This window comes from Temnothorax longispinosus, chromosome 6 (genome assembly GCF_030848805.1).
Source record: "Temnothorax longispinosus isolate EJ_2023e chromosome 6, Tlon_JGU_v1, whole genome shotgun sequence".
Lineage (NCBI taxonomy): Eukaryota > Metazoa > Arthropoda > Insecta > Hymenoptera > Formicidae > Temnothorax > Temnothorax longispinosus.
The window spans coordinates 811,486-825,807 of record NC_092363.1 but is presented as its reverse complement, the minus strand read 5'-3'; the positions used below and the strand labels follow the sequence as shown (position 1 = coordinate 825,807).

General features: G+C 39.1%; 1 protein-coding gene across 1 annotated transcript; it reads left to right on the top strand.

The window, feature by feature from the left end:
* Positions 1-2,829: 2,829 nt before the first annotated feature.
* On the top strand, positions 2,830-8,051 carry LOC139814783 (uncharacterized). Its single transcript, XM_071781268.1, has 2 exons — positions 2,830-3,218; positions 3,333-8,051. The coding sequence occupies exon 2, from the start codon at positions 4,636-4,638 to the stop codon at positions 5,593-5,595; it is 960 nt and encodes a 319-aa protein (XP_071637369.1). The 5' UTR covers positions 2,830-3,218; positions 3,333-4,635; the 3' UTR covers positions 5,596-8,051.
* The last annotated feature ends 6,271 nt before the right edge of the window (positions 8,052-14,322 follow it).

The following is a 14,322-nucleotide window of genomic DNA, read 5'->3' as shown; positions in this document are numbered from 1 at the left end:
GTCAATATTTGCTAAATCGTTTCGGATATGTCAGTGCCACCTGGGCTTTATTGCACAGCGCATACTTCATTGAAATTGATAGTACGCAGTCGTATTTCCTATTTTGTTTATATTGATACGTTCGACAATTCTTAAATTCATAAATTGTATTGTACGAGTTGGTAGAATTTTTATAACATTTTTCAGTTGCATTACTTTGGGCCGTTTCGAAAATACGCGTTTTTATCTTTTAATTGTTTCTTTTATGTTTGTGTCACTACTCGTGTTTATCTGCGTGTATTTATTAATTGTAATTGTTATTAAATTTGTAACGTAAAAAACATTCTTTTGAAATATACATTTTTGACTAAATATTCTACCGCTTTTTCTGCAATCCTATGCTGCGCAATTATTTTTCAAAAATTATTTTACAATTGATTCTAAGCTTTAACGCGTGTATGTACATGTATGTAAAGACGTGTAAAAAATTAAATTAATTGTTTTTGTACCCCATATTGAATTGCATATTAAGAAATGTATACGTGTAGTTTATCTTAAGGGCTTTTTAAAATATGTGTAGCTATTACCTGTTCTTGCAAATCACCTGACGAACAAATTTGGGTTAATAGCAGGCCTGGCGCGATAATATTCATTTATGCAATTTAAGTAATTGCCGTCCCATTAAGACGACAGTCTTGCGGCTGTTCCGCAAGCACGCGAGGAACTGTCTCGGTGCGGTGAAATTACACCAGTTTTATCTCCCGATATTTATCCGTGGAAGGCGCAAACAACTGCGCCTCTCACAACGCCTCATGCGATATTTATTTATTTTTACCCACCGAACGGTAGAACGAGGACGAGATTTTTAAATACCCGCGATAATATAGTGGGGACTACGGCAATAGCGCGGACTACGCAAATGGAACTTCCTAGCTAATTTACACGATGGACCCGCGCGTTGCGAGTACGCACAGAGCGATACGGCAATCGATTAAATTCCTAATTACTAGAGACGCTCATAATAAATTCGAAAATTCACAGTGTTCCAAGCAACCACCGGGCAATTAGGCTCGGACTAATGGACTCTAAACTGTCAGTTATGAGTTTCTAGCTTCGTGGATATGCGCGCGGCCGTATCACGTATACTTCCTAGCGGGTAATGATCCCTGTAGGTTTGCGCAATTGCAACAAATAATCGTTACCCAACAGCGGTTGTGTTGTAGATAACGCTAATGGCTTGTATATTATTAAGAGAACATTTATCTTCGACGATGAACACGTTACGCGTATACAGGAAACAATAATCGATTAAAAAATAACTTACCACTTGTGTGCTTCTAAAATAAAAACCAGTAATAAGCAAGCAAGAGCCTTCTTATTCCGATATCTTTTATCCGTTCATATTTTCGTTACCCGACGCAACCAATACTCTGCCGTATCTTCCCTGTATTCTGATACCGCGCGCTGCCTATATTGCCACTAATTACCAACGGATTTAATTTCAGCAGTAATGCATATGAGTTAATACAGACAATATATGCGCGAACCAACCGCGGCGAATCATATCTCTATTACTAGCCTAATAGCACAATGTCGATTAATACACCTATCTTTACACGTTAAATCATACATAAAACTTTGCCACAATCCCGACAACATATATGATCCATCACTAGCGAATGAGCTCCTAATTCGCCCGTAATTATCTCTCGTGTTCTAAAGCTCTAAATACAACATTATTTAGCGGTAAACCCTTTCTGGATGTCGCAGATAAATATGTACCTCCGAGAGCGAGTATGCGGATTACTACTTATACTTCATATAATTTCGTATGCAACGGCTAAAGAGGAAAGATACGACAAACGTTAACGTATCCAGCTGCGCGTGTTAATACGCTATAATTAGCGTGCCATTACCACCTGCGCATCTGAAAATGATCGAGCAGATTAGCTAAACCCGCCCGCCCGCTTTCGGACAAACTCTCCGGACTTTGGATGCAATGGCGCGGCAACTATACGGGTCACCGCCAATAAAGATATCGCAATCTGGAGCACTTCAACTCAAATTAAAGTACTTCCGAGGAAAGGCCGAGCAGTAATCCTGCAAACGCGCTGAGTTGAATAGCATTTAGTGATCTCTCTCGATCCATTCGATATAATTTACTTCATTATTGATTTCGCCGTAAGCATTTTATGTCTTTTAGTGAAAGAAGTAAGACTGGTTAAAAGTACCGTTTGAATATGTCCTTTTTATCATTAATATATGCTTTTATCGTTATTTTTAACATAAGTCATTTAAATCTTATTGTGTTTAAAAATATAATTATTAATCAAATGCCAACGAGAAGGATTTCAATGAATGCTATATATATATAATTTTATATTATCTAAATATTTTTTCGTGGAGATATAAAGTTAATTAGAATACGCACTACACAAAATGTTTCAAGCAATATCTGCAATAAAAGAACTACTTTATATTTGAACTGTACTCTAAATTGTATACTATTGTAAATAATAATATTATAAAATGTTATTTTATAACATATGAAATGAAATAACCTCTACTGTTACAAATAATTTCAATTTTTATATTCACACTTAATAAATTATGACTTATTAAAATAAAGATTAATAAATTCATTGATTGTAAGCATTAAGCAACTAACTATGCATTGTGTTTTCTTATTGTTTAAAGGGTAATGTAAATAGTAAAGAGATTGTGTATCTGTCGACATCTATGGTAATCGTTGATGTAGTGGTGGTACGGACGGATCACGCGGCGGGGCGGCGGCGTGATACATCAGCGCATGCGTGTGCATGCCGAGACGTGCGTTCTCAGCTGGTTCAGCTCGCCGAGCGGACATTCATCGCAATTCATCGTTCGTCCGTCGTAGCGTATAGTCGCGTTTGATTACTTCTTTCTTTCTTTCGAGAAGATTCGTTTGAGTTGAGAATTAAAACGCGATTGTAATCGTTGCGATATTCGAGTCATTGTGAAAGAACCGAGAATTGTCAATATTGTCGAGCGAGGCTGTCTCGATACAGCTAAGAGGAAAGATACCAAGATATCCAACGATCCTCGGACCGAGCAGCGTGAAGGAAAGACGAGCGTCGCCATTACGACGTAGTCACACGAACAGAGGACGAGTCAGCCATATTGGCACATTGAAAATGCCCTCATGGGCTTGGTCAAGGAGACCATTATTTTCCATAAACGAGGAAGGCAGTCGCTTTCAGGTAACAAATTCCGATCTCTGGTCAATCATTGATCACTTAAAATAATCGCTAGCAAGGCGATTAGTGTAGTATGACGAACTTAACGTTCTATCATAATGCGATCTTTGATTACAGAGTTCGAGAAAGAACGATGCGAGGAATATTTCCTCCATCACAATAAGCTTGCAATCTTGAAGATTGTAAGCAGAACGGGCCCTCGTTACAATAAGATAAACTGAGCTCAGTATAATTACTTTCGTTAATTTCTTATGGTTGCAACCCGCGTGTAAAATAATTTATTCTTGCTGTAAAATAACTTACATTATCGAAATACATTACCGAAAGAGACACGTGATTCTGATATTTACGTGAATACGGCGTTATACTTGCGTATATTGTGGTTCAATCCCGCTGATATTGAACATAACTTGTCTTTTAAGATAAAACGTATTATCTGCGTATGATTAATTCTGACTTAATTGAATTCTCGATTTATTCTTTACTGAGTGAGTTTGATTATAAATTGCTACATCACTTATTCGATAACTTGCTTATTGCTGAAGTTACGGTGTCAATTAATATTGAAAAGTGCGTTACATTCAATTTGTAGAAACGCGCACAACAGGCTATTTTAGTTTAATCCTTTATCTCTTTCAGAATATAGTTATTGTTCTTTCGAGTAAAAATAAATTATATTCTTTAATTACTTTATTTAGAAAGATTATTTTCTGATTATCATTTAATTGACACATTCCTTCATTTATGATTATTCGTTGTATATTTATAGATGTTTATGTGTACTATAAGTTATGTAAAATGTGTTTAACATGAATGGTTCTTTCTCAGAGATAGTTTAATTATGGAATGCATTTGACTGCTTCAACGTTTCGAGAAATAAGCATAATAGATATCTACTTTCTTCAGATGAGTTCTATCAGTCAATACGAGATTACAATATTAAAGTGTCAATAAGAAAGGATTATTCTTTAATGATTATTCTTTTTCATTGTATTTTATACAGCTGAATATTTTGTACAATATCTTATTATACTATTTATGCATCTATTATGAGACAATCTTAATTTGGAATAAGAGTTAACTTGGAAATACACAATCTCTTTAACTTAAACTACGTGAGTAAATGTGTCATTTCCTATACAAATTCTAGAGGCCAGGCTCCTGCGCGAGCTTGTACTTAACATTGGTCCTTCGAGCCGGATCTGTAATTCCGGATTTGTAGATCTGGATATGTAATTCCGGATATAAAAATTAAAATAGAGATTCATTGTGAATTCTAAATACTTTTGCTATTACGTGTGAAATCCGGATTGAGGAAGCGACACATCGAGTTTCGCGAAAATTAATACATAGTTGAGTGAAAAGCATTCCGCCTGAATCATTTCGAGTTTGATATTGATAGATATTTCTAAACGATAAAATGGATTCGATAATCGATCAGATCAATCAACAGCTCGTGGTGAGTAATTTCATAGCTAAAGCTTATGATAATTTTGTCAGGAAAGGGTCCTCAGGAATTACGAAACAAAGAACAGATATTTACCTTTCTTCCTTAGAGGAGAATTGGAATAGGTTCAGTTTAACACACGACGCCATTCTAATGGAAGTCGCTAGACTTACAAGTGAGGACAGGCAATTAATTCGAACGCACTCGTATTTCACGGATCGAGTCTTAACGACTCACAGGAATTATTTAGCAGCGGTTGAACAAATAACGGCTCGTCTCAGTGCAGAACAACAAAATGTAACAGGGTCTTTTTCTACATCATCTCGATCTCAGGATATTCTTGTACCTAACGTTTCTCAACATCAGCATGCTCGTCTTCCTCAAGTTAATATTCCGACGTTCGACGGTACTCCTTCAGAGTGGCTCAATTTTAGAGACTCGTTTACTTCTCTCGTTTTATCCAATGCGTCTTTAACATCAATAGAGAAGTTGCAATATTTGAAAACAAGTTTAATAGGCTATGCTGCTCACTTGATCAAGAATACGACACTCACTTCTGACAACCTTTTAAAAGCGTGGAATTTGTTGTTATCATTTTACGATAAGCCTAGAATTCAAGTTAATACTTCATCTGCTAAAAATCCTTGTCCAGTTTGTAAAAGAAGTCATTACATTGTGAAATGTCCTAAGTATATCGATGCGACTACAAATCAGAAGTTGACACTTATAGCCAAATATCAATTATGTTATAATTGTTTAGCGAAGCACAGAGTAGTGAATTGTAAAGTAACTAAGCGTTGTCGTACATGTGGTAAGAAGCACCACACAACAATACACAAGGAAAGAACTTCTTCTAATACTAAAGATGTAAAATCAGAACCTCAACTTAAGTCCAGCCCAGCTGTAGCAGAAGCAGAAAAGGACACACCCTAAGTATTACATTCGACTGTTAATAAAAGTTTAAATGCTTCATGTGTATTGTTGGCTACCGCGCAAGTATTTATAATCTCAGATAGACAAGAAGTTAGAAAAGTTCGTGCTCTTTTGGATCAAAGCTCGGAGATCTCATTGATCACTTGAAATAATCGCTAGCAAGGCGATTAGTGTAGTATGACGAACTTAACGTTCTATCATAATGCGATCTTTGATTACAGAGTTCGAGAAAGAACGATGCGAGGAATATTTCCTCCATCGCAATAAGCTTGCAATCTTGAAGATTGTAAGCAGAACGGGCCCTCGTTACAATAAGATAAACTGAGCTTAGTGTAATTACTTCTCGTTAATTTCTTGTGGTTGCAACCCGCGGGTAAAATCAATTATTCTTGCTGTAAAATAACTTACATTATCAAGACACATTAACGAAAGATTAACGTGATTTTGTATATTCTCGTGATTAAGGCATTATACTTGTGTATATTGTGGTTCAATTCCGCTGATATTGAACATAACTTGTCTTTTAAGATAAAACGTATTATCTGCGTATGATTAATTCTGACTTAATTGAATTCTCGATTCATTCTTTACTGAGTTTGATTATAAATCGCTACATCACTTATTCGATAACTTGCTTATTGCTGAAGTTACGGTGTCAATTAATATTGAAAAGTGCGTTACATTCAATTTGTAGAAACGCGCACAACAGGCTATTTTAGTTTAATCCTTTATCTCTTTCAGAATATAGTTATTGTTCTTTCGAGTAAAAATAAATTATATTCTTTAATTACTTTATTTAGAAAGATTATTTCCTGATTATCATCTAATTGACACATTCTTTCATTTATGATTATTTGTTGTATATTTATAGATGTTTATGTACACTTTAAGTTATGTAAAATGTGTTTAACATGAATGGTCCTTTCTCAGAGATAGCGCGGGGTAGTTTAATTATGCATTTGAATGCATTTGACTGCTTCAACGTTTCGAGAACTAAGCATAATAGATATCTACTTTCTTCAGATGAGTTCTATCAGTCAATACGAGATTACAATATTGAAGTCTCAACAAGAAAGGATTATTCTTTAATGATTATTCTTTTTCATTGTATTTTATACAGCTGAATATTTTGTACAATATCTTATTATACTATTTATACATCTATTATGAGACAATCCTAGTTTGGAATAAGAGTTAACTTGGAAATACACAATCTCTTTAACTTAAACCACGTGAGTAAATGTGTCATTTCCTATACAAATTCTAGAGGCCAGGCTCCTGCGCGAGCTTGTACTTAATACTTATATTGTTTACATTGTTTCGTTCGTTAATAATAAATAATAATGGGTTGTACATTACAATCAGTAAGATCACATTAATAGCGACATTAATAATGGCAGTCAATAAATTTGTGTTCTCTATTATGTTGAATTTTTTCAAGTATCGTGCAACCACGCGGCTTTCGCGTCTCCGATTCGTATTGATAGCTTTATAGTTTTATTATTCATAGCCTTTACTTTCGCGCAACAGTAAATACGAGACCCGCCTGATCCGTCGAACCTGCGCGCCTCGTACAGCATGTTTTATTGAAACACTTATCGTGGCGGACATGTGGATTATAAAAATCTTACGATCATTCGAATTTATCGCATTTCGCTGCTTAGACATTCGCCGTCTCGTCATGGTATGGTGCACACAAGCCGATAAAATATTATCATTCCCATTTGTATTTGTCACTAAAAAATTGGATGTTATTCAATTACCATGGACGCAAATTCGCGCGCTCGTCAATAATTACATGCAACTCGGCATTTGCCCGTACGGTTCCACTTATCGTTTTACGTCGCGCGGAGAACCGGAGAAACGTTCTGTCGTGGAATAATCTTATTTATCTCTGTGAAATATCGTTCTGTGTAAGGATAACGTATCATTAAATAAATTCTGATTGCCTTTTATACATATTGAAATAGAAATGTTTATTGATTATGTGCTTGTATGCTTTATGATATATTATAAAATGGAAACAAAACTCTTATCTATTCAATTTCTCTTAAGTATCCAACTTATAATTGAAAATTTGCGATGCGCGATTATATGGAGAAAAAAATGTTACAAGGCCTTTTGCTACTTAAAATATATTTTTGTATACGGGTGAGTTTCCCAAGAATATCTGTATATTTGTTCTTACCCATACCTACGATCTGTCCGTACCGCATAAAGCAAGAGTTTAACGAACAAGGCCGCATTCACATTATTTAAACAATGAGAGTCCGCACGATTAAGAGGCTTGTTCAGGCTGGCTGAATCAAGTGTGCTTCGTAGAGCATCGTGAAATTGCGGTTCATACCGCGAACAGAGATAATGAACAAAGGCAGGAGTGGTAACGATACAAGATTTTCCATTTTCTACAGTCATTCTAAATAGCTTATGATATGGAAGCAGATAATATTGCAGTAATATAATAATAAGAGACTTATATAATGTTAAGAGACCTTCTCTGTTACTTGCGTCATACCTATTCCATTTATCTCCGTCAAACCCGCCACTCGCGATGAATACTTTTGATATTCGGATGAAAATTGAGCCGTGCGAGAATAACGATTTTCAATCTTGATAATCAAGCGCCACGAGTACCTCTATCGCCGACGGTTTCGCAATTCGCGTTCAAAGCTGACACAATGCAGCAACACGTCTGGTTACTCGTGGGCGGTAGCAGGATGTCGCTTACTGCAGAGGCTGCTTCGCAGCGATGATAGCGTCGCGTAATGCCACGGCTGAGACTATCTGCAGAGCGGTAATGCAGCAGAGTGCGGATTCGGTTAGGCGCGGAGGATGGGTGGTCGAATGAGTGGGGCGCGAATATAGGATGATTATGTCACGGTGTGATCTATGGGAACTGGCAACGTGCCATGCGGTCATCCGACCGCACCATATACTATTCTCTCCTTGTATCTCCCACCTTCCTTAATTCGCGACGTACCTTGATTTCTTATTCAGCAACTTTCTTTTTATCGCTTATAAAGCGAATAACCGAATATGTCAAAATAGAACTGTGTTATCGTTATTAATTGAGTTATTAATCGCTCGCGGTCCAATCAATCAATTAATTATTTTCTCTCAGTTAATTATTTTCATTATATACGCCACATAAAATTTACGAACACACGTGCGTAAAACACGATATTGATCTTTCGCACTATGTATCTCGCAAAAGAATTACGAGACGATCGTACGATATCGTTAAACATCTCTACATCGAGATAAATATGATAATACTTCCCATTACTTCGTTCGCCTCGCGTATCTTTCGTCGTGAAGAAAGTGCTTGTCGTTCGAAGCGAAAAGTTCGTTAACGTAGTTTATCGTGCAGTTTGTGGTCGCAAGTCTGGCAACTCTTCCCTCCACGGGTGGTGCTGTAAACTTTAAGGTGCCACGACTTTAGGAGCTCACATGTGAGAGTTAGTTTAATGTCCGCCGCAACTAACCGAATCGCTCTCGTCGCGATAAGACGCGCCGCGGAAGAAAGCCTCCGTCATGATTGTACGAATCCTGGGCTTGTCGTACGGACGACCAGTTTAATCGAAGCGATGTTCCGTTAGCAGATAAAATATTGCGCGCTCTTTAAATTCTGCCGGAACCATCGTCCACGTTGGCCCAAGTGCGTAACTCTTTCTCATACGTACATTTGAGATGTGCATCGGGTACAGAAAAAAAATCAGGAAGATGAAGCGAGCGAGAAAGAGAAAGAGCATAGAGAAGGAGAAGGCGAGGTATCACATGCATGTACGGTATACGCAGCACGCATCTCGTTGCAGAGCTACGCGGAGGACAGTTGTAACGCTTAGTGAAGTCCGGTATTTATTACGCAACGCTTTATATGCCCTCTCGCAAACACGTGTGCACTCGTAGGCGTAACACACGCATCCGCGTCACGATCTCTGCACGAAGTGCCGCTCCACTATCGTGACTTTAAAATCCACCTATTGATCCAAGCTCGTTAGTGGATATGCAATTTAGCGATTTTCGTCCACGGGGACATGTATAATATAATTGAAACGTAGTTCTATGCATTTTTCTCTGAATCGTGAACACTAGAGAGTAAGCTGACAAAAAAATTTGTTCGACGCTCGTAGTAGATAATAGACAACGGATTTTTGGCTGTTCGTGCGTAATTGGCTTTATGTCGGCGGGGCTCTGTCGGCGAGAGAATTATTAGCCGAAACGCGTTCCTTCTCGGTTCGCCCCTCTCCGAAGCGAGGGCCGTAAAAATTCCTCCGAAGAAAACCAGCCGTTCGAGCGGACGAAAGCGCGCCGGCCCTTTACCGTAGTAGATTCCTGTGAGTGACGCAGATCGTAGGAATTCTTATCCCACGGCCGGCGGCAAGCTCCACAGGAGAGGAATCGGTCGTAGGCAATGAGGGCGATGGTACGTTTCACAGGACTTCGCGGTTTCGGACGGTGGCAAACGTGCCCCGCGGCGGCAGTACCTTTCAGGTTCAAAAACGCCTGTTCGGGATGACTCAACCGGTCGTGCAACAAACCGCAGCAATCTTCCCGTATAGAGAGAAACCTGCTACGTGCAGAGAGCACAGGGTATTCGATTACCAGCCCCGACGGTACTTTTTAGGAGGCGGAACAAGATTAAGATCGAAAGCAAACGCGCTCAATACTGCGTGCATCATTATAGTTTCGCTAAATTAAACGAATATTACTCCGATTTATCAACGCTACCCTCTTTTCGGAACAATTGGAACTCTTATTGGCTCTTGAATCTTCGTGCATATTAAAAATTCGATCGTGTGTACTTGTCGCTTTCGTTCGCCCACATTGTCATCGCGTGTTCCGTTGCAAAATCGGATAACATATAGATTAATTTAACCGATTCGACGCTCACGTCGTTACTCGTTTGCGAAAAGTCAGCGTCGGACGATAAGCCTTCGCGTCCAGGTATAAATACGGTTCTCGAAGATCGTCGTAACTGGTTGTCACCTGTCAATGCCTCTTGCAATCGGTCAGGCAGCGGTTGGTTACACGAGCTTCGCGTGCGAGATAAGAGCCGACGAAATTCCTACAACGAGTCCTCGGGGACGACACGACACACGCATTCACGCGTGCGTAACACGCATCGGAACGCCCGTAGCGAAAAACGTCACGGATGTGATTTCGAAGTGCTCCTCGGCAGTCCTCGCCCTGTGAGGGCGTAAATTAATTCTTCGCGAAAATTGGCTCTCGCGTCCGGCTGCTCGCGCAATGACGCGCAGGATGCACCGCCGCTGCTGGTTTGTCATGATGGTCGGCCAACGGAATAAATGACTGCGCCCGACGTACGAAAGTAAATTATAAAATATGCGCTGTAAGCGCGTCGCTCGTGATTGCACCCCGTGATTAATGGACGCGACGTAATTGCGCCCGCCGCTCCACGTATAGCAAATAATTCAAGTGCCGAAACTTCTCCGACTATTAAACGCTTCGCTGTGAGAACTATTATTTGCTAGCAACGATAACACGTCAACCTCAGGATAATCACAATAAATAAGTCGGGATGCGAATTTCGATTGCGCTCCGAAATAGTCCATACGGAGTCCGTGCGTTACGCTCGTTATAGGAATTCCCCGTTCTGTGGAAAATGACCTCGTATTCTTAGAATTATAATTCGCGCTTAGTAATGCTGCACAATACGGGCGGATCACGTGGAAGACGCGCGCGCGTTGAACTTTCTCTCTTTCAGAAGTCCGTGGACCGTGCAGTCGTGCATCTCGCGATGCGATCGCAATCCGTACACGCATTAAAGTGCGTACGAGCGTCGAAAAGAGAGACGCGTACATACATCGCCAGAACTCGCGCAAACCGTCGGCCGGGGGCAAAACGATCGCTTTACCGAGAAGAACAAGCGTTCGCATTTACACGCTCGTATCGATTACATTAATTAAATAAAGACCGGCCTGGTATCAGCGCCACGTTTCGGCCCCGGGCATATATATCGGCTGGCGCGTTTATTGCGGCAGAGGCGATTCGCGCGCGGTTCTCGCCATAAGTCTGCGGTCGCTATCGATACTCCGATCACGTATATCCATCCACTTTAGTCCCCGAATACTTTGGTTCTGAATACTATTGCCCGCGCTCTCGATTTGCGCACACTTACGGCCCGAACGTATCGTACCCGTTTCCCGCGCATCTCGCTTCGCAATTTCTTCCAGACGTGGGATCGTCGTCGTCGTCATCATCCGGTGCGCCATGGATTACGAGTTGGAGATCAATGTTTACGAGTTGGAGACGCTCGACCTCTTTCGATTAAGACTGTCGCAATTTCGCCGCGTAATTAACACGTCGATCGAACACAGGCCACTTGATATCGTTCGATCTTCACGAGACAGCCGCTCGCTTCGTGTACACGTTCAATGCGTGAACAAGAGTGCGTGGCCCGTCGTACGATGGATCGTTTTCATAACGCCCCACGGGCTCTTCGGGTACACCGCGAAGAGTACCCACTTTCGAAAATGGCGGGCCGATATCGGCACTTGAGAAAACAGCTATTTGCTTTACGGATACACCTTGATTATCGATAGTCGACCGCGGGCCGAGGCTGCGGTGAAGAAGCGAGAGGAGGTGAATGCATGCACGCGTACACAAGGCGTCCCAGATTGGCCGGATGCGGCCTTTCAATCATAGATATTGGAGAACAAACAAAAAGAATGACGGTTGTTTTAATAGCGAGGCATTGATAGTCATAGAACTATTCAATATCGATAAATGTATGCTGTAGGCGAATTATGCCTCGAAAGTGCAAATAAATAACAGTCCCTTGTTTTACTTTTAATTGGACTTCGCTCGGATAATTCAAGTCTTATAACTTTCCCAATTGCTAATGTTAAGAAAATAAAAGATGTTGGACAAAAAAATGGTTACCTCGTTTAAAATTTTTATAAGATAAAATCGATAACAAATTTTATCATGAAGTTTTTAGCTAAAACAATTTTCGATATGCTTGTAGGATACATTGTATCCCATATAGAGTTTTACAGTCGGCCCAATACTGGGCCAGTATTAATTATACGGGCCCAGTATTGGGCCGACTGTAAAACCCTATATGGGATGCCGCGTGAAACAGTGAAAGAAAGCGAACGAGAAGAGAGAAGAGGTTTATATAGACAAGAGAGGAAGATTGGCGGTTTGAAATAGACATCGTGCTGCCTCGCAGGTTGATATAAGCACTCGGCGTTTCCGCAGGATACGATTCGCAGCATGTGAATAACCGTTACTTATACGGCACAACTCGCCGCCACGTATCGGCCAACGTTCAATTATTTGAACATCCCAGCGGTGAAATAATGGTACCCCACGGGTGTGCGTCTACGCAGAGTCCGTGCACCGATTCTTCGTCATTCCCACATAGCGATGTCTAATTATCTGTTACTGAGGCTCGCCGGTTCTGCGATCGGCACCTCGAGAACTCTCGTAGGAATCCCGGAGGTGTATTCGAACATCGTAGAATGAACGGATGCGAAAGAACTCGCGAAACCATCTCGATCGCAAAGAACAAGAGCACGGCAAAGATATAGTCGAGAAAAAATGTGAAAGTGTATCACCTCGACGATGAACTACACTTTGAATTTAATGTCAGTGGCACACAAGTCGTGTTCTTATTATCGCCAATCCAGTTTATCAGTGATTCTCTGATTTGCGTTCTCAAATATGTATAAATATTATGTAATACGTTATATATAAAATATAGGATACTTTTCGATTATCATTTAATGGTGTACTGTAGAAATTGATTAAGATCGAAAATCCTGATATGAAAATGTCGAAGCAATAGCTTTCCCGTTATAATCGATCAAAGCTGGCGAAAGATATTGCGTAGACTTCACGAACTCAAATCTATAACTACGCTGATACACGTACTGATCAATCACTTGTTTATTGATTTTCGCAGCTCAGGTAATACTGCTTCATATTACTATTCGGCTGATTTTATCTTTTGGTTTCTTATGTACATGTACGAGACATATTATAGCAATCAGTTGCTGCTATAACGAGTTGATTAATAGTCGAACATATTAAATGGCACAAGCTGCTCCGTATTTATTCGTATATCATTATGATTAGATGTGTAATGGTTAAACTTAGCTTGGAATTTTTCTAAATTGGATTTTAATTTGATTAAAAGTCCAACTTTAAATCTTAAAATTTTATCCGATAAAAACTTACAAAAGCCCTCCACTATACCCGCCGATTCCAATCGGCATGGCGGCAGTTTCCTTTTCTTTTAATATGTACTTTTTGTTTCTTTATTTTTAATATTTTACTTTATTTTTTGTTTAATTTTTTTAATTTTGTATTTTTTAATTTCTATACTTTGTCATTTTATAATATTTATTTTATTATTTTTTGTATAATTTATATTACATTAAAATATAACTTTCTATCTTTTTCCACTAATTTAGTTTTACGAAAACAAAAAATAATTTTAAATTACAATATTTAAAATAATAAAATGCAATACGGTATTATAAAATACATTATAAAATATACAGTGCAGTAAAATATTTAACAACATTATTTGTACATTCAAGAAGTTTATTAATGCGGAATAAAAACATCCAAACAAGCATAATAACAAAATCATAACAATTAATTTTTATATTCGATTTTTGACTGTTAATTACATCGACATATGAGAACATAATCATAAAACATTTATTGTTATTTAACGTTTTCGAAAAACAT